This window comes from Pteropus alecto, unplaced genomic scaffold (assembly GCF_000325575.1).
Source record: "Pteropus alecto unplaced genomic scaffold, ASM32557v1 scaffold224, whole genome shotgun sequence".
NCBI lineage: Eukaryota > Metazoa > Chordata > Mammalia > Chiroptera > Pteropodidae > Pteropus > Pteropus alecto.
The window spans coordinates 5,674,153-5,700,728 of record NW_006436289.1 but is presented as its reverse complement, the minus strand read 5'-3'; the positions used below and the strand labels follow the sequence as shown (position 1 = coordinate 5,700,728).

At 35.1% G+C, this 26,576-nt stretch overlaps 1 protein-coding gene and 1 pseudogene across 4 annotated transcripts in view; one reads left to right on the top strand and one right to left on the bottom strand.

The window, feature by feature from the left end:
* The window catches only part of ALG9 (ALG9, alpha-1,2-mannosyltransferase), an 81,776-nt gene that overhangs the window by 49,599 nt on the left and 5,601 nt on the right, over nucleotides 1-26,576 (bottom strand). For all 4 annotated transcript variants that reach the window (XM_025047486.1, XM_015590139.2, XM_006912824.3 and 1 more), the window contains exons 4-10: nucleotides 23,451-23,521; nucleotides 20,116-20,204; nucleotides 17,979-18,114; nucleotides 13,663-13,750; nucleotides 13,257-13,362; nucleotides 4,387-4,509; nucleotides 1,396-1,550 (exon numbers count right to left, since the gene is read on the bottom strand). In XM_025047486.1, coding sequence (XP_024903254.1) covers nucleotides 1,396-1,550; nucleotides 4,387-4,509; nucleotides 13,257-13,362; nucleotides 13,663-13,750; nucleotides 17,979-18,114; nucleotides 20,116-20,167 — 660 coding nt within the window. In that variant the 5' untranslated portion in view covers nucleotides 20,168-20,204; nucleotides 23,451-23,521. The remainder of the gene's footprint in view (nucleotides 1-1,395; nucleotides 1,551-4,386; nucleotides 4,510-13,256; nucleotides 13,363-13,662; nucleotides 13,751-17,978; nucleotides 18,115-20,115; nucleotides 20,205-23,450; nucleotides 23,522-26,576) is intronic.
* Nucleotides 15,263-15,378, top strand: LOC112480478 (annotated as a pseudogene).

Genomic DNA, 26,576 nt, shown 5'->3' with positions numbered 1-26,576 from the left:
GACCAGAACTACTTTTGAAAGCAATTTTGCAATATATAACAAGTGCCATAAATTTGTTTGAACTCCTTTCGTATTTTTGGGACTCTGTCCCAAGGAAACAATCCAAATACCTACATGAAGACATTTATCCTAGTTTTACTTATAATACCAAAATAAGTGAGCAATCTAAACCCTAACATAAATTATATTAATATTTCCAGTCATATATAACCCATTCAATATGTTATATATTACCTATTATATAATAATGATATAGCAAATTCAGAAAAATATACTGCTACTAAATGATGGTTATAGATAGGGCAACATAAAGAATGTTATGATATAATTATATTAAAAAGGATATAAAGTTATATATAGACTTATCGATTACAACCATAATAAACTCTGAAATGTAGGTGAAAATGCTAGAAAGTGTTTTGTTAAGGTAGTAGAATTAATTTAGAAAGTTGTAAAAGAAAAATTATCTGCAATGAAGTTCAATTACATTTAAAACTACTTATAACTCTCATCCTAACATGGATGAGCCTTAAAAACATTACACTATGTGAAAGAAGCCAGTCACAAAAGACTATGTATTTTATGATTTTATTTATATGAAATACTCAGAATGGGCAAATCCATAGAGACATAGAATAGATTAGTGGTTGTCTAGGGCTGGGGAGTTATGGGAAAAGAGGTGATGACATTTAAAGGGTACAGAGTTCCTGAGGTGATGAATATGTTCTAAAATTGACTGTGATGATGGTTACACATCTTTGAATATACTAAAAACTACTGAATTGCACATTTAAAATGGGTGAATTTTATGGTTTGTGAATTATGTCTCTGTTAAGGAAAAAAACCTATGCTCTAATTATTCTTTACTGCCACTTGCAAATGGTAGCAGAGGTCAAAAAAGAGGCTGGAGGCTTCTGAGACCATAAATACAGAGATATTAAAGATTAATTCTGATAGGGAATTGACCTGGACAGGTTTTAAGCCAGGATTACAAAGTGTCACTTATTGCTAACAGTCTGATGTTATCCCAAACAGTTCAATTCTATTCTGATCTTGTAGTTGAAGAGCAAACATTCCATTAGCTCTGCTGTGGTGCCACCATTCTGTGGTAGGCCCATACAATGACTTAAAAAAACTTCTTTAATAGCAATTGGATTCTTGTTGGCAATAGACAAGGCTCAAATTAACACTGCAACTATGTAATCAGCAAATAAGAATACAATCAACAGCTAAACAATCACTAAATAAAGCTTTAATAACATGATATGCATCAGGTTTAATGCATGTATAAAATATCTAAGGTGGAAAACATTTTATAATTTGCCTTTAAGCTTTATGAACAATTTAAAAAGTAAAACAGAATAAAGCAGACAAATATATTTCCCTGAAACTCACCTGAAGTGCAGAAAGGGCCACAGCGCCACAGAGACATATAAGTGGATATACAGGGAAAAGAAATCTCTCCTCTTTGTGAGGCTGGATGAAGAAAATTATAAACCAAATATACATTGGAGCCAAGGTAAGCCAATATGGATGGCCTAAATTCTGAACTGTAAAACACAGAAAAATATCCACCTTTCACCATATTAGAACAAAACAACAAATTTAGTTTCAGTGTTCTCGATCTCACACTAGAAAGTATGCCATAGGGCACCCTATAAAATGTTTCAACTCTTGTATTGACACTTTCTCTGATGAAATAAAGAAGTAGAAAGAGGTATGTACACCTCAGCTCTCCCAAGAGATCCAACATCTAAAGGGAGGTACAATACTGGATTTGGCTAGAACACAAATGAAGGTCAGGTAAATGGGTTATAGAGCTTAATTTCTACACTGGATGAAGAAAAAAATGCCATCTCTCTAATGAGTCCTGCCACTAAGACTAAAGGTTCTTGATATTAACCAAAAGCATAATATAAACTCATTTCTTGGGTTTTAATTCCTATGTTCTGTTTAATACATTAATCTTCATACCAATCGGTCTGTTCAAATAGCTACAGATCAAAGGAAAGAAAGAGTTCAATTCTCAAACCCATCACCGGTTTTAGTCAAGCCACAAATGACAAAGAGTTTATTTTAAAGCAAATATAAAAGCATTCTTAAAGAAGTTTAATGATCAAGTTTTCTCTCCTCTTCTGCAAATACCCATCCACTCTGAATCCCCAAATTGGAACCAAAATGTACTTAAAGCATGTGAAAGAATTAAAAGAATTTAATGAACACAAAGACCCAAGCACCTGCTGGAAAGTTCCTGTGGTTAGGTACATGAACACTGAGTGATAAGCCTGCAACCCACAGTGAAGGCATCCCCTACTGTGCTTATATTAGTGATAATGATCAGTGCACAGGACTCTCTAGCAAATGGTAGATAGAGGGCGCCTCCTGGTGTCCGTTACATCTATAAACAGTAAGTTTAGATGAAAAGATCAGGACTGTCACCAACATCCACCCTAAAGCGATGCCTAGTTTAGCGTTCCTAAATTATATGTTTGCAAAAACTCTTTAGAAATAAAAATTATTGAGTTGAGTTGAGTTGCAATAACAAGCTTATCTTTTAAACTTTTAACTCTAAGATTTTATCATGAGATTTTAGGCTATAATTTAAAATTTATACCTCCTCAGGAAGTACTTTACGTTGGAATTTTCTTAAATCTTCTATAAGCAAACAATCTTTTTCTCTTCTGTATCTTAAAAACTAACAAATACATTTTAAAAATATGGTCTAAATTTCCGAAATGTCCTCCATGTAATATATAAAATTGTAACCACAGTTGTACTACATGATGGGATAAACAGGTAATTTCTTTCCTACTTCTTTATACTTTTTTATGTTTTTTATTTTAAAAAAAGTATTGCTCATATTATAAAATACACAAAAAATATACAGAAAAAACAGAAAGCACTCATTTTTCCACTAGGTGGACATGTGTGTGTATTATACATTTTTAAACCAAAACTGGATTCCTACTGTAGAGAACAGCCTAATGTGCTGTTTTTATACTTACAACACAAACATTTCCAAATTTTACACAGGCATAAATTATTTTTATAGTCAGAAAAAAGTTTGGTTTTTTTTTTAAATTGATCCTTAAGAAATACAAGGAATGGAGGAATAAATTATCACCTCAATGGAACAAACGACTGAATCCGAATGTGGGATACTATACAAGGTGAATAATCCGGTTTCTTTACAAATCTTCAGAAGAAAAAAGGTTACATGGGGAATCTCTTAAAAAGCTTAAGAAACATAACACAAAAATCAGTATATGACCTTTGTTTAGATCTTGCTTTAGATCTTACAAACTCACTGTAAAAAGATATCTTTTGTTTAGATCTTACAAACTCACTGTAAAAAGATATCTTTTGTTTAGATCTCACTGTAAAAAGATATCCTTTGTTTAGGTCTTACAAACTCACTGTAAAAAGATATCTTTTAGACAATGTAGTAAATCTGAATATCAATTAGCTATTAGATGATATTAAGGAATGACTGTTAATTTTGTTAGAATAATGGCATTAAGGTTATGTTAAAAGTCCTCAAACAAACAAAAGTGACTCTGAAGGTTGTTTTCATATCCTATTATTATAATACAGTGAACTCTTTATAAACCATTAATAGTAGAAAAGCAGAATGGAGGTGGGTGGGCTGAAGGGATCGTTTATGCTGCATCCAAATCAGAAAAGTCTGAAATAAAACCTCTTTCCAAATCTCATATGCATTTCTGCTCAAAGCTGTCTTCCATAAAAGAAACTATGGGCACTAGATATCCAGAGTTATAACAACTTGAGAAAACACTAGCTGTGTAATACAGAATAAGAGGAAGCAAAAAAAAAAAATGACAAACCAAACCTTCCACAATATGGCAAACACAGAAGCAAAACGGAACAAAGAGAAATATCATGCTTCTTAGGAAGTCTAAAGCTTCTCTCACTTCAGTATCCAATTTGGGGGAATCCCTATACGGTTTAGTTTGCAAGTTTTGGGCAGAAGTAATTTCCCAAAGAATGTTCGCCTCTAGTATTGATTATCTTAAGCAATCTACCTGAAGTGTTAACACACCCTTCTTTAAAAAACAGAAGAGACTCAAATAGGCCTTTCTTTTGAGATTTTATGTGTTTTTGCCTCCTTAGGTGGTTCTGTAAATGATACTGACTTCCTCACTTTAAGGGATATCAAGCTCTTCCTTGTCAGTTTAACTTGCAATAATTAACCAGATCTTAACAGGGGTCTAAATAATCTACAAATATAGATCGAATATTCAGTAAGCTGACCACTGTCGTAGGAAGAATATGGAGGATAAACAAGTAGATTCTTTTTCGCTTTTTGGTATACATTGTTACTTGCTCTATTCTCCCCAAAAAACTATCATCCCTTGTGCCACTCACCATGAAATCTCTGCAGTAGATATTCCATAAGAGAAGTCAGTGGTAAGACCAGAAGAGCCAAAGCAAAGACAACATTAAAGTTCAGAAATCCATTAATTAAATAGAAATACCAGGGTTCTGTACCTACGGGAGACAAAGAGAGAAGAAATCATTAGTGGATGCCTTCAATACCTATTACACTGTTTGACTCTATAATGTTCTTCCTTGGAGTAATGGTGATCCAATGCCCCAACTTAAGGAATGTCCACAAGCCCATTCTTCCCATGCTCAGCCACATACAGGAAGCGTAAGAGCAGATGGGAAGAGAATGAGATTGGTCACGACAGAATCACGTTTCCAATATTAAGCTGTATTTTCTACACTGACCACTATATCTAGCCCAAATAGCCATGCCCGAATAGGAATAACACGTTTTCAGAACAATCAAATAATTTAAATAGTTTAGTGGTGACACTGAATTATATAATAAGAAATATATACTTGGTCGTCATCCTCATTCCTGGTACAAAACTCCTAAAATGTTTGGAATTTCTTAAGTGATAAAAGTAATAAAGTGTCTGTTGTTATGTTAATTAGGAGACTTTAGGGACCCTAAGGAAGGGGCCTGGTTACCAGGGGAATCAACCTTGTGAATAGAGGGTTAGAAATTTCTACCCTTTGAACTCTCACCTCAGGGGAGGGGAGAGGGGCTGGCAATAAAGTTCAGTCACCAATGACCAATGACTTAATCAGTCGAGCTGTTATAATGAAGCCTCCATAAAAACTCAAAAAAGACAGAGCTCAGAAAGCATCCTGGTTGGTAAACACAGAAGTGCTGGAGGAGTGGCATGCTCAGAGAGCATAGGAGCTCCAAGCCCTTCCCACATACCTTGCCCTATGCATCTCTTCGATCTGGCTGTTCACTTGTGTCCATTATAATTCTGGTAAAGGCAAGTACATGTTTCTCTGAATTCTGTGAGCCGTTCTAGCAAATTAATTGAACCCTAGGAGGGGGCTGTTGGAACTTCCAATCTACAGCTGGTCGGTTAGAAGCACAGGCGTTAACCTGGATTTTCCATTGGCATCTGAAGTGGGAAGGGGGCAGTCCTGGAGGACTGAGCTATTGAGGCCTTTGCCATTTCATTCTCACCTGTTCATCCCATTTACATTTTAGTATCTTTCTCCTTGATATGCTTGACCACTATTTAATAGCCATGTATATAAGGACCCTTGTGTTTCATAAATAGCAAAACTTGTTTTCCTTAGGAAAACAATGTTCAGAGACCCAGATCCTGCTCAGAAGTTTTGAAGATTTAGAATGAAACAAAATGACTGAAAACACAAGCCTTACTCACACTAGCTTTGATTCTTTAACTCAAAATCCTTAAATCCGAGTGATGAGAAACAGCTCCCCTCTGCACATTTAGCAGGTTTTTCATCTGCTCGTCCCTTTTGTGTGATTACTTCAATCAGGCACTGAATGACACATGCGGATTTTAATCACTGTGTGTTGTGACACCCGCCTTGCACCACAGCAATTTCCTGCAATCAGCTTTGCTTAAAAGGGTAATCAGAAGGCAGAGGAACAGTCAAAAAACCTGACATTTTTGCAGCTTGCACAGCAAAATAAGATTAGAAACCAAATCCATAATGCTAGAAATATTTAGAGAAGGAATAAGAGGGAGAGGGGGGTACCCTGAGGAAGGACTCAAGTTCAACTGTGAGTCACCTTTTGGGAAAGTTCACTCCTTCCTGTCTGAACACAATGACTGAAGTGATTTAGAAACACAGAGGTCTTGTCCCAGGTCAAATTCATGAGAGACAATTAAATTCTGTATTCTTTAGAAATAACCTTCTGAGTTACAGAAAACTAACGGATCGTTTTATTTTCAAAACAAGTAATATGTCTTCTCTGGATTTTAAATAATATTTAACGACATGTTTTCTAAATTGAGTTCTTTCGGAGTCTGGCTTCCAGAGAGGTAAGCTTTTGCACAATTCTCTCCTGACTGCCAGGGTGGAAGCAGTGCTATCAACCTGGACATACCTTTTTCCTTAACAAATTCTGGAAATCTGAGCCTGAGAAGAAAAAGCAGAGTGAAAGGAGGTCATCTTTTACCTCATCTATTACAGACGCTAAGCATCAATAGAAAAAAAACCTTTCTCTTTGATTCTTGCAAATACATGTTTTTTTGGTTGTTTTTTTCAGGGAAGCTCTTTAGTTTCAAGCAAATATTTGTCTCTACTACAACTTACTATACCTTCTTATTAGGGCTATCTGTTTGCCTAGGTATACTGAACTCTGAGTTGAAGAACCGAAAGTATTAAGTTGGTAAACTCAATTATTTCTATGTGTTAAGAGCTCATAGACCAAGTTCTCAGCTAGGTTGTTACTTTCCTAAAGGATGGGACAAAAATTAGGGGATAAGCCAAGGGCAAAAAGGGACAAAAATAGTGAATCCTCTAATTGATGAGACATCTGCCTTAAAAAAGAGTAAAAACTTTTATCTCCAGGGAGATATTCAATGCTGCTGCGCAGAAAGTATCAAATAGTTCAGAAAATTGAACCAAGCAGAAAAACTGCTTCAGAATGACAAGCTAAGCACTGAACTGGTGCAAAAGGTAAGGTGAAAGAAAGCTGGAAGCAGGGTCTCTGCAAGGAGTGACTCACCAACCTCCCTCTTAAGGAAAAGTGCCTCAATTCCTTTCATTTGAATGAGCTAAAGGGAGCTTTGAAAGATGCTAAAAGAAGGGATGCTTACTGTTCCATAGATTGAATGATAGAGAACTGTTTTATAGGCTAATAATTTTATAGCATTGTAGGAAGTAAATTACAGTAAACCATCCTATAAATGTCAAGTTTGCACCACCAAGAGGGAGAAGCCACCAAGGTTCAACAAAAATGATGAACAAAAGAGTGAAGGCTGTAGAACAGCGCTGAATGGCCATCAACTCCAAGCAGGCCTCAAAAGATTCCGCAGGGGCTCCATCTTTTGCTAGGGCACGAATGGGAAACTGTGGGCCTTCTAATAGAGGGTGTTCGCTTTTACCTTCTGAAGTTTCCTGTCCAGTGATCTAATAAATGTTGATAAAACAATAAACAGGCAGGGATCATATTCTAAGCTGCAAAGTGACATCCTTGAACAGACCCGTTGTTATTTTTGAAGGAAGAGTGCTTCTTTTACCTGTCCTCCCGCCTTCTCTAGACATGTGTATTCATCAGGGAGCACCACTCTTCACTCATTACTCGAAAATACTTATCAGCCTCAACATCTGAGAACTCAAAATGTACAAGGATAAGAAGCAAAATCAGTGCCAGGACCACTTTCTTTTTTAGAACACTAAATTTCACCTCTTGATCTTTGACTCCATAGAGATGTTTTACCTAAGACTTTGCAATTTTACATCTACACTACTCTAAATTTCCTAAATGCCAAGTATTCTTTACCTCGCCCAAATATTCTTTTTTATTCGACAAGGGTCTGGTGCAGTATGAAAGAGCCTGCCAGTGTGCATGTCATCCTGCCATCGAAGCTCTCCAGGGGTTCCTGATCACCCACCAAGCCAAACTGTACCAGGCTTTCAAAGGTACAACTTCCTGCCCATTCTACAGATGGGGTCTTATCTTCTAGGACCCACAACTTCTGATCTGTTTTTGAAAGCTTATTCTCTTGTAGAATCTCAATAGCTAAACCCCAGGGTTTTGCTAAGGTTGTTTTCAGTGACTTTAGAGACAGACAACCCTGGCTTCTTATCCCATTTCTGCCATTTCACTTATTTAACTATGTGGCAAGTCTCTCACCATCTCCACCTTGGTTTCCTCATCTGGGAATAAGGATATATAATGCCTATCTTACAGAGTTCTTATAGAGAGAAGCAGACTGCATGTGTAAAATGTCTGGTATACAGTAGGCATTCAATAGCAAAAAGGAGCTATTGTAATTAATAGATATGAAAAACTTTCTTGCCCCCGGCTTCAAAAGACATGCTCAGGTCTGGAATGTGTCGTTAATATATGCTATCTTGCCAAGAAAGCACAGAAAGGTCCCTTTGAAAACCAGGAACCATAGAGACAGTAAATATTTATATTAGTACAATCATGACAGAGAGATGGAAATTATCTTACTCATGTCTGTATAGTTTCTACCTAAAATTCAGTTAATGCTGTAAAACTACTTCAAGTTTTTTAAGAACTCAGTACTCGATCTTTTTGTCTCAGCAGTCCCTACACTTGACATTCTATTTGTCTGAAATGAACCTCCCTTGTGTCTACTCAGCAAACTCCCACTTTTCCTTCCAGCCTCAGCTCAAGGACCACCAACTCTAAGAAGTCTTTCTTGACACTACCAGATGGACTTCCTCCTATGATTTCCTATCTTTTCACTGTAGCATGCAATACACTGAACTGTATCTATTCGTGCATCTGCAAGTTCTATGAGGACACATGGTAAATGCTCAAAACCAATTTATTCAAGGTTTCTTTAACTCAAATCAATTTATCAATTCATTCAAGAAGTATTTAGAGGCTTACTATAATTCCTATGCATAAGAAATAGCATTAAAGGATGTATGCAAAAACTAACAGAACACATTTTTAATATTAAGATAAGAAACAGTATGCCTACCATAGCTAGAGAAGATAAGTCTTTGATATTTCCTGAATGGACTCACCAATTATAATAAAATTAGCTGATAATCATAAAGTATTTTGTGGCTTAAGAAGTACTTTTATCTCTATTATTCTTATTTGGTATCAAGAAAATCTCAACCTAGTATACAACAGGTCTAACCAAAATAGTTCTAGGACATTACAGAGATCAGGGCTCAGGGCACTAATGTAATCTGGTGGGTACTCCATAATTTGTCTGTCCGTCCGTCCATCCATCCATCATCCATCCATCCACCCATCCATGACCAATTTTCCTCCAAGACCTAGAATACACAAAGACTGCCTGCTCCTAAGATGGAAGAAGTATTCTCTCTGCAGACCTGCTAAAGCAAAAAGGAGATAACACTCTTTAAAAGAATGGAAATCAGAACACCCTCCGAAAATTGTCAAGTTCAAAGATGAGGTAAAGGCACAAAACTTCTACCATCAAGGAACAACTAGTTCCTAGTAACAGATAGGAACTAGACTTTTGGTGGTAAGCATGTCATAGAGTATACAGATATCAAATAATAATGTTGTACACCTAAAATTTACATAATATTACTAACCAATGTTACCTCTAAATAAATGAATGAATGAATGAATGAATGAACAACCCCCTAAACGTCTGGCTGACTAGAGCCTTACATCAGTCCTACTGATGCCTAGTATGACAATTCCCACTGTCCCAACAAAGCTTTTTCTATCATTAGGAAACTACATCCAAAATAGCAATATCTGAACTGAAGGTATCCCAGATTCATCGATGCAGGCAGAATGGAGCTCCAAGGACTCTTCCCCATAAAATGTTAGCCAAAATGAAAAGCAGACACTAGTGTCCAGGGAAAGACCGGCCACTACTCTGCTGGATCCCGAAAACCCACCATGGGGGTCCCTGACTGGCCCACTGTTAAAACACAAACATAAACTTAAATCAGAATTTATTCTTTCTTTCCTATTCTCCCTACCAATCTGCTTATTTTCAGATTTATAAACCTTATCAATCTAGAAGACTAAAAAAATAGGTAACTTTCATATACTCTCAAAGTTTTACAAATAAGCAGTCAGAATATCAATATGTTATAACCCATTTAAAAGGTGGAGAAGCCAATTTTTCAAAATTAAATTCAAATGAACACAATTTATTCACTCACACATAATGCATATCATGCTTCCAATAAGTTCTATGTAAATCAATTTCTAACTTGCAATCTGGGTCTAAGAGGAGTCTCCCTTATCTTGTAGAATCAAATAAAACTTTACAATTAAACTAAGTAAAACAAACAATTTAAAACATGCAACTCCTAGCTAAAGGGAGACATCTAGGGGCAAAAGCTTAAAATTGGAGCTTTTTCTCACATCCTTGGGGATTTGAGAGCCAAAAAGGAGTCTATTAAAATTCCTTCACTTAGCAATTATTCTCTAACCATGCAGTTTTTGAAGTCAGTTCACTGAACACTTTATTTTAACCCATTACTTGCTATCTAAAATGACAATGTTTCTCAAATCCCAGAAGACCCAATTAAGTTTCATTCATATGCTTACTTAAACTTCATTCAATCTGTTGGCTCTATTGGCAGAGTGGCACAGAAAAATGGTAGGCATGGTTTATATTGACAAGAGACATGGATAGAGAAAATATTAACCTCCTTCATAGCAGAGTCCCAAGATAATCACATATATGGAAGCTCTAAGACCTTCAAAAGATTAAGGTAGAAGAAATTATACTTATTTTAATGAAAAACTGTCTCACAAAACTTTTACTGATTTGGATGATCTGATCAGAAAGATCTCTAGCTCTGTAGCTTTCACTAGCTCAAATGTCCTCAGGGGCCAAACGGCTGGTTGAAGAAAAAAAGGAAAAAAATGGCTGAGACATAGGCATCTGGGAAGGGGTAGAAATGGAGGTAAAATGGGGATTGCATCCCCAGACTAAAGGCATTCCACTTTTTCCCCCTCTTTATCCTAATTGGCCAAACTACTGTGGATGAAAAACGGGGTTCTATGAAAAGTAATCTCACTAGGTAATCTGATCATAAATTCCTAACTGGGCAGGTCCTGGTAGGTAGTCATGCCCCAGCCATATAACTCCTTTAGTAAAGGGCTTATCTTTGCCTTAAGCAAGCCCTGTGCATTGTTTTCGTGCATGTAGGTTAACAGGCCTTTAAAATACTCCTCCTTTTCATGCTCGACCACCCTCAAGAGAGCACATAACCTTAACCTGTAATCTAATCTCCACCTTGTTTTCCCCAACCTTTATGTAATCCTCCTTGTGTTCCCTCTTTAATTTCCAATGCAAAAAAGAAGGTGCGAAACTGTTATTCTCCAGAGAACTTGCTCCCCAGCATATATCATCAATTTGGCTCAAAGAAACTCATAAAAATTTGCTACAGGTTTGGACATTTCTTATATCAACACTACCCATTCTCCCATTTACTAAGCTTTTTCTAAACTTTCTCCCTTAATGCCTGATACTGGAGTAATGAGAATTAAAAAAGAAAAAGTAACAGTGTGTGTGTGTGTGTGTGTGTGTGTTTGTTTGTTTGTTTTTAAAATGTCTGGAAGAATATACTGCAAGGTCCCAAACAAAATGAACCCAAAGAGGCCCACACCAAGACAAAACATAATTAAAATGCCAAAGGTTAAAAGACAAAGAGAGAATCTTAAAAGCAGCAAGAGAAAATCAGTTACCTACCAGGGAGCTCCCATAAGACTGTCAGCTGCTTTTTCAACAGAACCTTTGCAGGCCAGAAGGGATTGGCATGAAATATTCAAAGTGATGAAAAGCAAGGATCTATAATCACGATTATTTTATTAAGCAAAGCTATCATTTAGAATGGAAGGACAAAGAGCTTCCAAGACAAGAAAAAGCTAAAATATAAATAATAAGATGACAAAAAGTACATATCTAGCAACAATTAATTTAAATTTAAATGGATTAAATGCTTCAGTCAAAAGACATATGGTGACTGAATGGATAAGAAAACAAAACCCTTACACAATGTGCTGTCTATAAGAGACTCGCTTCAGATCAAAAGACACACACAGACTGAAAGTAAGGGGATAGAAAATAAAATTTAACGAAAATGGAAATAAACAAGCAAAAAAAGCTGTGGTAGCAATATTAATACCAGACAAAACAGACTTTAAAACAAAGACTATAACAAAAGACAAAGAAAGACCCAGTAATCCCACTTCTAGGTATTTATCCGAAGAAAACCAAAACACTACTTCGTGCATCCAAATGTTCACTGAAGCATTATTTACAATAGCCAAGATATGGAGACAACTTGGGTGTCTATCTATGGATGAATGGATAAAGAAGAGGTGATACATACATACAATAGAATATTACTAAGCAATAAAAATGAATGAAATCTGGCCATCTGTAACAACATGGATGGACCTAGAGAGTATTGTGTCGAGTGGAGTAAGTCAGAGAAAGACAAATGTCATATGATTTCGCTTATATGTGGAATCCAGAAAACAGAATAAACAAACAACAGAAACAAGTTTATAAATATAGAGAGCATTTTGATTGGGGGTTGGGGAGATAAGTGAAGAGGTGGGGCTTGGGAGGTGCAAATTGCTGGTTACAAAATAGTCATGCGGAGGTAGGGTATAGCATAGGGAATATAATCAGTAGTAATGTAATGACTGTGTGTGGGTACTGGATTTATTGGGGTGATCACTTTGTAAATTATATAAATGTCTAATTATTGTTGTATACCTGAGACTAATATATGTCAACTAAACAAAATATAATAAAATAAAATTTAAAAAGAAAGAAAAAGTAGTGCCAAATGTGTATATGTATAAAAAATGTCTAGAGGAATATATTCTAAGGTGTTAACAATAGCTATCTGGAGATTATGAAATTATGTTTTTATTTTCTTATGTTTATCACACTGATTTTCCAATGAGAAGAGAAAAAAGTAACTTTTAATTAAAAAATAGTATCAAAAGCCATGGCATATCCAACACAGTCCTCACTATTTTGAAATTGAGAATAACAGCAGGACTAATAGAAAGCTAGACCTAAATATCACAATAATCAAGGAAAAATATTTAGTGTCAACATATCATCACTGTGCTATATTCGAATGTCATTTTTAAATAAAAAAAAAATTTTACCAGCAAAGAAATGCTATATTTGATAAAATGAGGCAAGTGAATTAAAATTTCAAAGCTCAGGCAAATTAAGCTATCTCCTAACTCTTCCCCAATCTCATAATGCCCTTACCATAAAGATCAGGTCCATGTGGAGTAAAGACATTATACAAAACAATGTTGAGTGGTGCAATCACCAACTTCCCATAATAGTAGCTGTCAATGACCACCACAGGCACCTATAACAAAGCAGAAAATATATAACAATTGTAGAATTTTGCTCTGGCAACATTCTCATAATGCTAATAGGATAAATTTCAGAATGAAAAACAGAATCAAGTCCTAATGTTCTCTTTCTCATACCAGAATTCACTTTCACACAATGGCATATACAGATGAAGTATTATAAAATTGTACCCCTGAAACTTATGTTATTAACCAATGTTACCCCAAGAAGTCATATTAAATTAAAAAAACAAAACAAAACAAGTTTCTTTCATTATAATTTTAGAACAAAACGAGAAAAAGAGAAAACTCACCAGAAAGAGTATTAGGGCCACCAGCGACCAGTGAAAGAAACTCTTCCACCTGTGTTTCATGACCAGCAAATCAAAGGCAATAGGTAAACTATTTAACAGAGAAATAGAAAGTATGGAGTTAAATACTTAGAATGTAGACATATAGACTCAAATGGATCAGATTCACACATACTTCATGCTGAACTGAGAATAAAATGTTTCTAGCAGTTATAGTGAGGGAAGAAAGGTGGTACATGAAAAGATGTCCTCTTAAAAATATACTATTCTCTTCACAGGATTCATCAGAGTGCTACGCATTCCACAATGCACAAGAAATATAAATAATGAGCTTCAAGAATGAGTTCCATTTTATACATATTTATGTGTAACGCACATTTCAAATATATTAATTTTAAGTAAATGTAAAATTAAGTGATCTATACTCACCCTGCCAAATTACTTTCTCCCTTCCATGACATACTAAGATTTCAGCAATATCATATTGCAAACTTGACTTTGATTCTGATAGAACACCATTTGCTCTACTTCCTTGCACTTAAATTCCTCAAGCTAGTGGTATATGCATGTTGCCTCCCCAAGTAGCATATATGCGTTGTCTTTACTATGTCTTCCTCAAGGCCTAGCACCAAGCTATTAAGACTGGTCTAAGGTCAATAGGAACCACCTCTCAACCAGACCCACTATGTCACATCTGTTCCTTCCTCTTTAGATTCCCTAGCTCCTGTTCTTTTCTGATCTCTTCCCTAGTGCTCCTTTCTAGACTTTTTTTCCTTCCCCACGGTAGTGTTTTATCATGGTCATATCTCCCAAATACAAGCTTCTGCTTCTTTCTCTACACTCATTTTCACAGTAGGTGCTTCCACTCTTGTTCCATGAACAATCACCTTCACATCCATAACTTTCAAATCTAGGACTCTAGTCTGAGCCTTTATCCACGCTCTAATCACAAAAAACTCCCTCTCCATACCAATCTGTTTACACAGAATCTACCCAAATGTGAACTATAGGCTCTACTCCCACCTCCTCCATAAAATCTCTGCAAAACCCAATTTCTCCCATCTCTGAATTTGTATTGCACCACCATCTAAACCACTTATTTGGCAATGTCACGTGCTGTCACATGATGTCTTCTAATTTGAACTTTCACATTCTATTACCTAAATTGTGCATTAACATTTTTTTTGAATTCCGCACCCCTCCCTGCAACTTCCACCCCTGACCTACGGATGATGCCTTCTCCCCTTAAGAACTGGATCTCTGAAGGCAGGACGTCTCATCCCACGTGCTTGTGGCGCGCACCAAGGGGGGCCTGGCGCACCCGGGGTATGGACCGTGGCTCCACTGGGGCGCAAACCCAGGACATTCTGTGTGTAAAGCAGACGTGCTAACCACTACTCAATGCATTAACATTTTGTGTTTTCATTTTTTCCCTCCCGAACTAGTGACTTTTCCATAGCACCTATATTTCTCCTTTGATGAGGCAGGGTGCTTTGGAAAAGACAAAAATGCAGCAGCCGTGGTTCCATAGTGTAGCGGTTAGCACATCTGCTTTACATGCAGAAGGTCCTGGGTTTGTGCCCCAGTGAAGCCACAGTCCATGGTCTATGGCCATGCTACCCTGAATAAGCCCAATATCTGATCTCAGAAGCTAAGCAGGGTCAGGCCTGGTTGGTACTTGGATGGGAGACCACCTAGGAAGACCAGGTGCTGTTGGCATAAATAAAATAAAAATTAAAAAAAAAAAAAAATACAAAAATACTGGGAAAAATGGAAGGCATCAGAAAAAGACGAAGCCCAACTATGAATGGATTGACTCCATAAAAGAAGCCATAGGCATGAGTCTACAGGAGCTGAGCAGGGCTGTTGAAGCCAGGACAGTATGGACATCACTCATACCTAGAGTCACCAAGAGTTGAAGTTGACTCTACAGTTCATAACACTTATGTGCATTAACTTTTAATTACTTGTTCAATGTCTGTTTTTCCCACTAAAATTCAAGCTCCAAAGAACAGGAACCATAATTGTTTTATTTATCACAATATCAGCCAAATCTAGCACAAGGTATTCAATAAATGATGGCAGACTGCTAACTGATTGACTGTGATCCTGAAATCACTTATTTTGGCTAAAGGCAGACCAATCGAAACATACCACCCAGAGGTATTTGGGGAACTCATGAAGTTCAATGTAGATGGAATAGAGAGTGAAAGGAATGGAGGAATTGACAAAAAGAGGCTGGAAAAGTTAAAAAAAAAAAAGAGAGAGAGAGAAAGAGAGAGACAGAATCGGTAAAGGCTTTGTGAGTCATGTTAGAGTTTGGACACCATAAAGCAGGGGTTGGCAACAGGACCCGATAGTGTATATTTTAGCCTGTGCAGGCCACATATGGTCTCTGTTACATATTCTTCTCTGTGTGTGTGTATTGTTTCTTAATGACCCTTTAAAAAATGCAAAAATTTGAGTTCTTGGTCTGTACAAAAAACAGGCCAACTGGATTTGGCCCACAGGCCAGAGGTTGCCAATCTTTAACACAGGGCAATGGGGAAGCTATTATAGAATTTAAAATAAAACAGGTAGTGATACAATCATATTTGCATTTTGGGAAGATAACTCTAGTTTGAATGTGGAGAGCAGATTTACAAGAATCAATACTAGAGACAGGAAGATCATTCAAGAGGCTGAATAGTAATCCAGGAGCAATGAGAGGTGAAGAAAAGTAGTCAGATTCAAAAGATATTCAGGAAGTATAATAAATTAATAGGATATAAGAAAGAGTAGAGAGTCACAAATAATTTTCAGGTTCCTGGCTCAGCAAAGATAATGGTACCATTTACTTATATACAAATATAAATAAATAAACAGATATGAAGGGAAGGTAATGAGTTCAATTTTATAAATGTTTAGCTATATAAATAGAGATATCTAATAGGCTACTAGGAACTGTATGAGTGAAGCTTAAGAAATGACTGGACTAGATATAAAGAAATGGAAATAATCAAAATGGTTGAGAGAAAGCAGAAAGTATAAAAGTAGATATCACACAAAATCTTGAAGAATATAATAATTTGAGGATGATACGCAAAACAGAATAAAAGAAAAGATTGGAGGTGGGGAAACTGGGCTTTAAAAGGCAATTAAAATTTTAAATGCCTATTCTCTGGCTTAGTAACTCCTCTTCTGTAAATTTATAAATTTTCACAAATATATAGATATGTGTACAAAAATGTTCACTGAAGCATTGCATGCAATAGGAAAAAAGTAAAAATCAAATGTCTAACAATAAAGCAACGGCTAAATAAATTATGGACAGCTATATAATGAAATGCTATGAAACTGATACAAAGAACAATAAATCTATGTACAACAGAAGTGATACAATCATATTTGCATTTTGGGAAGATAACTCTAGTTTGAATGTGGAGAGCAGATTTACAAGGATCAATACTAGAGAAAGGAAGATCATTCAAGAGGCTGAATAGCTACATGTGTACAGAATTCTATTTGCTTTAAGAATTTAGATATGTATACATATGTATATGTGTGTGTACATGTGTGTGCACTTATATATACAAGGATAATTTCTTGAAAGACATATACAAAGCTATTAGCAGTGACTAGCTTTGAAGATTTGTTAGGGGAGAGGAGAATTAAGAATTCTTTTTACCTCATACAATCTGGTACTTTTTAAAAATATATACTACTACTATAATGACATGAAACTAAAATATTTTTCTAAATTACTAGTGGTAGAGGGAATAAATCAAAGCAGCACAAACTAAAATAGAAGTAGTGGCAACAAAAAGTACAAAAGGAATGAGAGATACTGTGGAACTTGGAAAAAAAGATGCTGGGGGTAAGAAAGGAGGAGGACTGACAGGAAACTCAGATTTCAAGCCCTGGTTACTGGGAAAATGCATAGCATAGGGTGGTGCACTGTGGAGAAAATATTAACTGCAGATTCAGAAACGCCTGGATCCGAAAGCAAACAATCTTAAAGGCAATTACTCAAGCTCTTAGACTCTACTTTTTTATTTATTTTATAAAGCACTAATAATGTATTTCTCTTGCAGACTTGTTATAAGGTTTAGGGGAAAAGTTTATAAGGGGCTTAGCAGCACCTAACATACAGCAGATGTTGAATAGTCACCATTCTTATTAGAATTAATCAAAATAAGCACTAAGAGAAATATTCTTCCATTTCTCTGTCTTTGTAGATCCAAATAATTCCTCTAACTATAGTTCTATCCAGCGAATATGGAGATAGCCTAACATTATGCCCAATGATACAAGGAGGATGAATTGTATTAGTTTCTTACCCAAGAGCCACACTGAATGGCCAGCCTAAGATAGCCCCAGCTGATACTCCAAGCACAGCAATGGAAGTCTTGTCCATATACCAGCCAGTCATGCCTATCAATGTAGTATACATACAAAAGCTACTAGGAAGGAATGCTGCAAGAGAAAAGAAATGAAAAAAAGCGGGGGGGAGACGAGAGTTTGAGATTTACTGGGTATTATTAAAAACTTTCCTACATGGCAAAATGTCAATAACCAGGAACATATTTTGAGCAAAGCTATATTAGAAATGGGCAGTAAAGTGATAGTCTTTTCAAAAAAAATGAAGTACAATAATTTTATTTTCTCACTCTTGTTTTCATTACATAATACTATTACATAATACTAACTCATTACTAAGTACAATAATTTTATTTTCTCACTCTTGTTTTCAGGTACACTCACTCACTCATTACATAATACTAACTATGCCATTCTTCTAGACTGTACCCCGAATCTAAAGCTTACATAATACTAATTACATAATACTAACTATGCCATTCTTCTAGACTGTACCCCGAATCTAAAGCTTACAGAATTTCAGGTTCCTCAAGTATATCCCCAGGTTATATTTCCAGGCAGGCAATATGCTTGAAGGAATTCAGAGCCATTGATGACAATCTATTTCTGAAGGAATTTAACTTTTGATAGTCTTCTGAGACTGTCCTGGTACCAACCTATACCCTATAGGAATTCTAGCAAGCCTTTTCAAAGGCCAAATGTCGGATGGCAGCACTGCTTTGCATCTTGCATTCACTGAAATAGATAAGTTTTGCCTTTAGATGTCCCCCTAATTATTTCCATCTAACATTACTTTGCTGTTGTATACAGCAGAGGTTCTCTGTAACAGTGACGTTTTTCCAGTGTTTCTATCAACTACACAAAAATGCAGATTTGCCTCTCTCTGCTGTATGAGGCTTGCTTCATCTAGTGCTAGGGAAGAAAAGTCAGTACCAACTCCAAAAAGAACCAGGATGAACAGGCAATATGACTTAAGAAACTCAGCAAAGAGTTCAGAGGCTCTTTATCAAAAGATGCCTTTAACTTATCTGTGCCTTAACATCCTCATTTGAGATTACAAAACTAAAGACACTCCCAGGAATCACTCTCACATAAGAATCATTTTTAGGAATAGCAGAGTAACAAAAACATGTGGGGTACACCTTCACAGATAAATACTAAATAGTATCAATGCCATCCAAAGCTGCTCATTCCAGCTGCCGATGTAGAGGACAATGGGAACAGAGGAATCAGATCTCTGCCAGCTCAGAGCGTAGAGAGCAGTCACATTTAGGACACTGGCTCTCAAAATTTTCCAGGTATGGAGCCCTGAGGTCTCTGAAGAACAACATGGATTTTGATAGTCGATGAAGGAAAAATATATACTTGTGTGCTGGATACTATTTTTTGTGTGTATTTAGTATACATACTAGATTCAGGTATACACAAGCAGAAATTAAAATTGAGATAACTGTTTCTAGTAATTTAATTTTTCTGGAGAATTTGGAACAGGCTACCTTTTGGCAGTAGGCTACCCTGGCTTGGCTGATAGAACACAAATGTTCACTGTCAGCATAATTTGAAAGCCACCACTCTAGATTAAGGTTTTCTTTCTCATTTTCTACAAGCTTAATGTTTAAAAAGCCCAAAAGAAGATGTATACCTTTAAAGACTACATTGCAAATAATGGGCAGAATTGAACCACCAAGAACAGGGTTTTTAGGCACAAAGAGCTTCCTTGAGCAAAATAACAAAATTATTTTCTTTCCCCTAATTACAAAGAAAGGGAGTGGGTGTTTTTCAGTCTTGCAGTGATAAAAAATACAATAATGTAATAGAAAGCAACCTGATGAAAATAACAACTCTACCATTTATGAATTCTTTGACTTTCAGTAAGTCATTTCACCTTTCTAAGTTTTAGTGTCCTCACCAGCAAAAATGAGAAAATATTTATCTTACTTAGTACCATAGGATTGTTGTAAAGGTCTATCAAGATCATGTAGATAACAGTGGTCTGCAAATTATTGACATACAAATATGACCTCTATCTGGACAAGTTCTTTCAATGCAACTGTGAAACAGTGAATCTGTTATACCCTCACTTGCTCTTTTACTTACCTGATGATGAGCAAAACATGCCAGTGCTGAGAACCAAGAAGGCCAGCATCATTCGACTCACATGCAGCCCAAATTTCTTGCACACAGCTCTAGGAGAAAGGCAAAGACTATCAGCATAGCAAATATTAGGGATGGAAATTTCAAATTAAAGGACAAAAACATGCCTGCATCAGAGAACACTGAAGATGTAAAGTCAAATACAGAACTGTCTCAACAGGTTTGTTAGCAATTTTCCTGTGTATAAGAACCCCAAATGTTCTTATTCTTTACGCAGGACCATTCTCTATCTCTCTAAGAAGAAATGTATACTTCTTATGCTAAGAGTATGTCTACTATCAATATGAAAACAGTATGATGTTGAGGAAAAATAACAGGCCTCAGACTCACATGGACACAGGTTCAAATTCAGACTCTGCCACTTACTAGCACTGGTACCCTTGTCTAGTTACATAATCGCTCTGTCAGATTCTTCATATGTAAATGAGGATAATAATAGCTACTTCATTAGGTTTCTGTGAGGACAATGCATAGTAAAATGATTAGAGGAGTATCTGGCACAGAGGTCCTCAGTAAATGGTAGGTATAAGACAAAGAGACTAGGACATATACCAAAGTGTTAATAAGTGGCTATCTAAGTCAGTGTTTCTCAAATTTAATTAATTATGCACTTCTTTTTCCTTCTTTCTTGTAGGTTTTTAAAAACTCTATAAATGAAATATTAGTAGAGATTATCATCACTTCATTTTGTCAATATTTGTTCAGACATACCCATGTGTTAACTATTTCCTTGCTCAGTTTCCTTATTGCATATCAGAGCTTCCATCTGAAACAATTTTGCTTCTTCCTAAGTATATTCTATAGAAGTTCCTTTAATAAAGATCTATAAATGGTAAATTCTCTGGGTTTTGGTTTCTTTTTTCTTTTTCTTTTTTTGTCTGAAAAGTCTTTATTTAGCTCTTGGTCTTAAAAGATGGTTTAGCTGAGTATATAATTTTAGGATAACAGTCATTTTCTCTCAGCATCTTGAAGATTTTTTTTTTTTTTTTTTTTTGTCTTCTGGCTTTTGAGGAAGCTTCTGTCAGTCTAACTGCCAACATTCCTTTCTAGGCATTCTATTAGTTCTCTGACAACTTTTAAGATCTTCTTTGTCCTTGTTGTTCTACACAGTTTTACTACTTTTTTTTTTAATTTCCAGATCAGGATATGTTAGGCTTCCTGAATATGCGGATTAGCATCTTTTTTCATCAATTCTGAAAAATCTTTAGCAACTACTTTCCTGAAAACGTCTCCCCATTCTCCCTATCATCTCCCAGAATCTGATTAGATATATATCAGATCTTTCAACTCTACACAAGGTCAGTGGACATATATGCTGTTTCCAATCGTAGCAATTATGAATAGTGCTGCAGTGAATACTTTTAACCTTTTTTTCTTAACCTCTTTTATATTTCCTTTTGTTGTCACCCTGTACTGCATTCTTAGTAATTTCTTCAGATCAATCTTCTAAATTGTTAGCAGTGTCAAATCATGTTTAAACTACCCATCGAATTTTAAATATCAATTATATTCTCATTTCTAGAATTTGTTTGGTTCTTTTTCAAATCTGCCTAGTCATTTTTAGAGTCTCAGTTTTGTTTTGTTTTGTTTTTTATCTTTTTTAACCTTATTTTATTATGGTAAGAACGCTTAATATGAGATCTATCTTCAACAGGTTTTTAAGTGTAAAAAGTAAGTATTATTACCTATAGGCAAAATGTTGTATGGCAGATCTCTAGAACTAATTCATACTGTGTAATTGAAATTGTATACCCATTGATTAGCAACTTCCCGTTTTCCCTTCTCCCCAGTCTTTGCTATTGTGAATACTGCTGCAACGAACATGAGAGTGTGGATACCTCTTCGAGATTCTGATTTCAATTCTTTTAGATAAATACTCAGAAATGGGTTGCTAGATTACTGGTAGTTCTATCTTTAATTTTTTAAAGAACCTCATACTATTTTCCATAGTAGCAGTACCATTCTGCATTCTCACCAACAACAGTGTGCAACAGTTCCAATTTCTCTATAGCCTCACCAACATTTGTTGTCTTTTTTTTTTTGGACTTCCATTCAAGTCTTAGGTCCATTTTATAATCGGATTATTAGGGTTTCTTTTGCTATTCAGTTGTAGAGGAATTCCTTATATATTTTGGAAATGAACCTCATCAGATATGTGGTTTGCAATTATTTTCTCCCATTTTGTAAGCTCCCTTTCACTCTATTGTTTGTTTAGTCTCTTCTTTCTCAATCATGTTTTAAATTCCCTCGTTTCTTTAAAAATACTGAATATACTTATTTTACATTCTTATTTTAATAATTCCTAATAAATGAAGTTTTGCAGGTCAGCTTTCTGTTGATTATTACATCTGCTGGCTCTCACTCATAATGCTTTATTGCTTTCTGTGCTTTGTGATTTATTTTTATTATAATTTCTTGTTCACTAGAACTTTATCTGTGGTAATTCCTTGACATGTGGGTTAAGGATTCACTTCTGTAAAAAAATTTTATATTCGTTTTTGCAAGCTCCCTGGGGACACTACCAACCCAGAATAACTTAAAATAAATTCTCAACTTGGGGTTTAGGTTACTACGTGGATGACTTGAATTCAGTCCTGAACCCATATGAAGACCAACTTACGGTTACAATCCTCAAAGGCAACAATGGCTTTCTTTTTTCTCCCCTATTCTACCCAGAGTCAAAGCCAAAGAATTTTTTTATCTGACATTTTAATCTGTTTTGCAATGGGAAGATTTTTAATAATGATTATTAAGTTCAAATACCTTTTAAAGAATTCTCAAAATTAGATGTTTGTTAGGTTTCATACAAAAACAAAAAGGTAGCTATTTTTATTGCTGGAACACTTAAATGCTAATACTTCCACTATCAGTCAATCAATCAATAGGTACTTGGTAAAAGACAAAATACAGGGTGCAAATAAGAGCAGTGAGTTCCTATCAGTTAAGCTCGAGCAGAAGAGGTGAATCATGAACCTATATCTTAGGATCCAAAATAAGAATCTACTAAATCCTTCCAAATAAAAGACCAGTTAGATATGTATTAACAGAATTAAAATGAATAATATGAAGATATGGTATTTATGAACCTTAGGAAAGAAAATGATAATTAGAAGTACTCCCCTCTAATGGCTTGTTTCAAACAAGAAATCGCATTTTAGATATAATTTTAGGAGCTAAGAGGAAAGTGTTTCCTATTTTTAAACAGGAAATAGTGGTAATAAGATCAGAGAAATAATCTATGCTATTATATTGGGCTTCAGCAAAGCTTTTATACTCACTTGTAAAAGTAAAGTTCACAGACACAGCTCACAAAAGCCAGGAGACATCGTAAAAAGTAAAAGACAAGAATCTGAAAAAAAACCAAAACAAGAAAACAGAAGACAGAGATACAAGTTAGCAAAATTCTTAAAGATGAAACTACTCTCATTTGTCATTAATAACACTATAAATTGGTATAATCCTTATGAAAAGCAATATGTATCAAGAACAAAGCAAATTTTCATATCCCTAAATTCAGTATATCTACTTCTATGATTCCAGCTCACAGAAGTAACTATGTGAGTAAATATGTAAGTAAATATGGGAGGGTTCTATTCATAAAAATGTTAATTGCAGCACTATTAATTTAGAAAAACTTTTTAAAAAATTACAAAATGTTCAATTATAGGGAAATGGTTGAATAATGCTATATCTATTTCATGGACTATTACATAGATATTAAAATTTATGATTACAAAAACAGTGGAAAAATTCTTGATATAAAGCTCATTCATTCGACAAGCATTTCCTAGATAATTACAATTATATAGACGTAGATATGAACAAAACCAACTCCATCTCTGTGTCCATTTTAAGATTCATTTGTGACTGTTGACAAACTTCACTGTCCTTACTTAGCAAGCATATCAAAGCTTTCTAGATGATTATTATCTGTGTTCCTTAAAATGTAGCCATAAATAATTTTGTTTGCAACAGCCAGAATAGTATAGCAACAAAGGTAAATATCAAACTGGTAATAGTATCGATTATAAGCAATCATATCACAAGACCACCAGGAGGTATGGCCCCTGGCACTACTATATTCTTTGTCCCTTTGTGTTGTCAATAATTAATGCCCAAGCAATACTATAAAAAACGTACTATAACAGGGGTTTGGTAGTTGAGAATAACTTGCGCAAAACTGCTGAGTCATCTATCTGCTCTGGCCCAATCTTTCCATAAATAAATTACCTTATAATAAATTCTGTTATAATTTATGGAGTTATCTTCTTTCATCTTTCAGTCTGAGGATACCTTCTCATTATGGTAACCATCACACCTTTGCCCCACCATTGGACAGTAATATATTAAGTGCTGATTATTACAAAATACTAAATGAAAATGTATAATACAATATTATTTATACATCAGAGTTACAGCTTTGGAAATCAGAATTATATGAAAAGACTGGAAAGAAATATAATAAAACAGTAAAATGGCTATATCAGGCTAGTGGGATTTAGGTGCATAATTTTCCTATCTTCTAAACTTCTGTAGTGTGGTTTTATTAATTTTTTAATTAATAACATCAATTTAAAAAATAAAAATAAAATAATAGGGGTTGTACTGAATAGCTTTTATACTATAGTACACTGGTATGTTTAAGAGCATTAAATACCTCAGAATGTAAGCATAAATATATACTATAATTAATATAACTACATATAACATGGAAATGTTTTCCATTTTCATCACTATGACAAAAGAAAATCCAAAGAGTAAAGTGATAAGTAAATGCCCAGATTCATTCATTAATTCAATAAAAATTTACTGAAAACCTACTATACACTAAGCACTATTCTAGATGCTACTAGGAGTACAGATAATTTTCGTACAGAGTGTCTATGTTTAAAGACTCCTCACATTGTTGGGTAGAATACAAAAACACATATATGAAGTTAAAAATTAACACAAGTTAACATGAGAATTATATCTGGGAGTAAGAAAATGATGCCCCATAATAATGAATATTCAACATGGTAACTTGAAGTCTGGTCAGTGCAAACAGACACAAAAAATAAATGAGGTATAAGAAATGAAAGAGAAGAAACTGAACTCTATATACAGAGATGAAAGAGAATCCAAGAGATTCATCTGACAAACCATTAACACTAATAAGGAAATCTGGTGAGATTTAGATAAACGTCAAAGAGCAAAAACCAATTATGTTCCTCAGTAATGACCAGTAATGACCAGTAATACCAGTAATGACCACCTAAAAAATTTACAGAAAACAAGATGTCGTTCATAACAGCACTGAAAAGTGTAAAGAACCTAGGCATTAACCTATCAAAGACTGGATAAGGCTGAAATGGACACATTTTTTAATTTTATTAAAAGACACAGAAAACCTGACTAAATGGATAAATATAACATTTTAGGGATGGAATTATTTAACACTAAAAATATTAATTCTCAAATTAATATGTGAAGTCAGAGTAAATCCAGTCAAAAACCACCAGAATTTTGGAGAGGAGCAAACTGATTCTAAAATGATATTTAAAATAAAATTTTAAAATGGACAAAGTGAGAAATTCATCAATCAGATGTTAACACACATTACAAAGCCATAAAAGTAAAAACATAATACTGTGTGACAAACTGACCAACGACATAGAATAAAGAGTCCAGAAACAGACCCATATACATGGGATGAGTTGTATAATAGAAATGGTCTTACAAATCAGAAGGAAAAGGATGGATTATTTACCAGTTCACCATACAGCAAAAAGTAAAGCTGGATCTTTCCACGATTTACAGAAAACAAAACTCATGTGGATTAAAGTCTTTCATGTAAAAGGTAAAATTATAAAGCTAATAGAAGAAAATACAGATCTTTGTGACCTGCAGGGAAGAAGGATTTCTTTTAGAAAGACCTGAAACTCACCAACATAGTGAAAAGCTAACTGGTTTGACTATATATCAAAATTAAAGCTTAGTGTTCAACAAAGGACCACAGACAAAGCTAATAGAGAGAAGACAGCCTCGGAGAATGAATTTCTAGTATCTAAAACCTACAAGAGGTTACTATTGTGAATTTCTAAAAATGAGAAGAGAAAACCAGAAAATCCAAGTGAAAAACAGGCAAAGGATGAGAATAGGTAATACACAAAAAAGGGTAAATCTGAGTGAATAATAAATATATGAAGAAATGCTCCACCTCAGTAGTAATCAGAGAAATGCAATTAAAATGAGAAATATCTCACATACCTAAGAAGGGCAAAAATTAGAAAGTCAGAAATATCAAGTGCTCAGGAGGTGTGAGGAAGCTGAAATCTCAAACATTATTGCAGCAAGTATAAAGTTGTATAGCCCTGGAAAGTAATTTACCCTGGAAAGTAATTTGGGTATACCCATTGATTAGC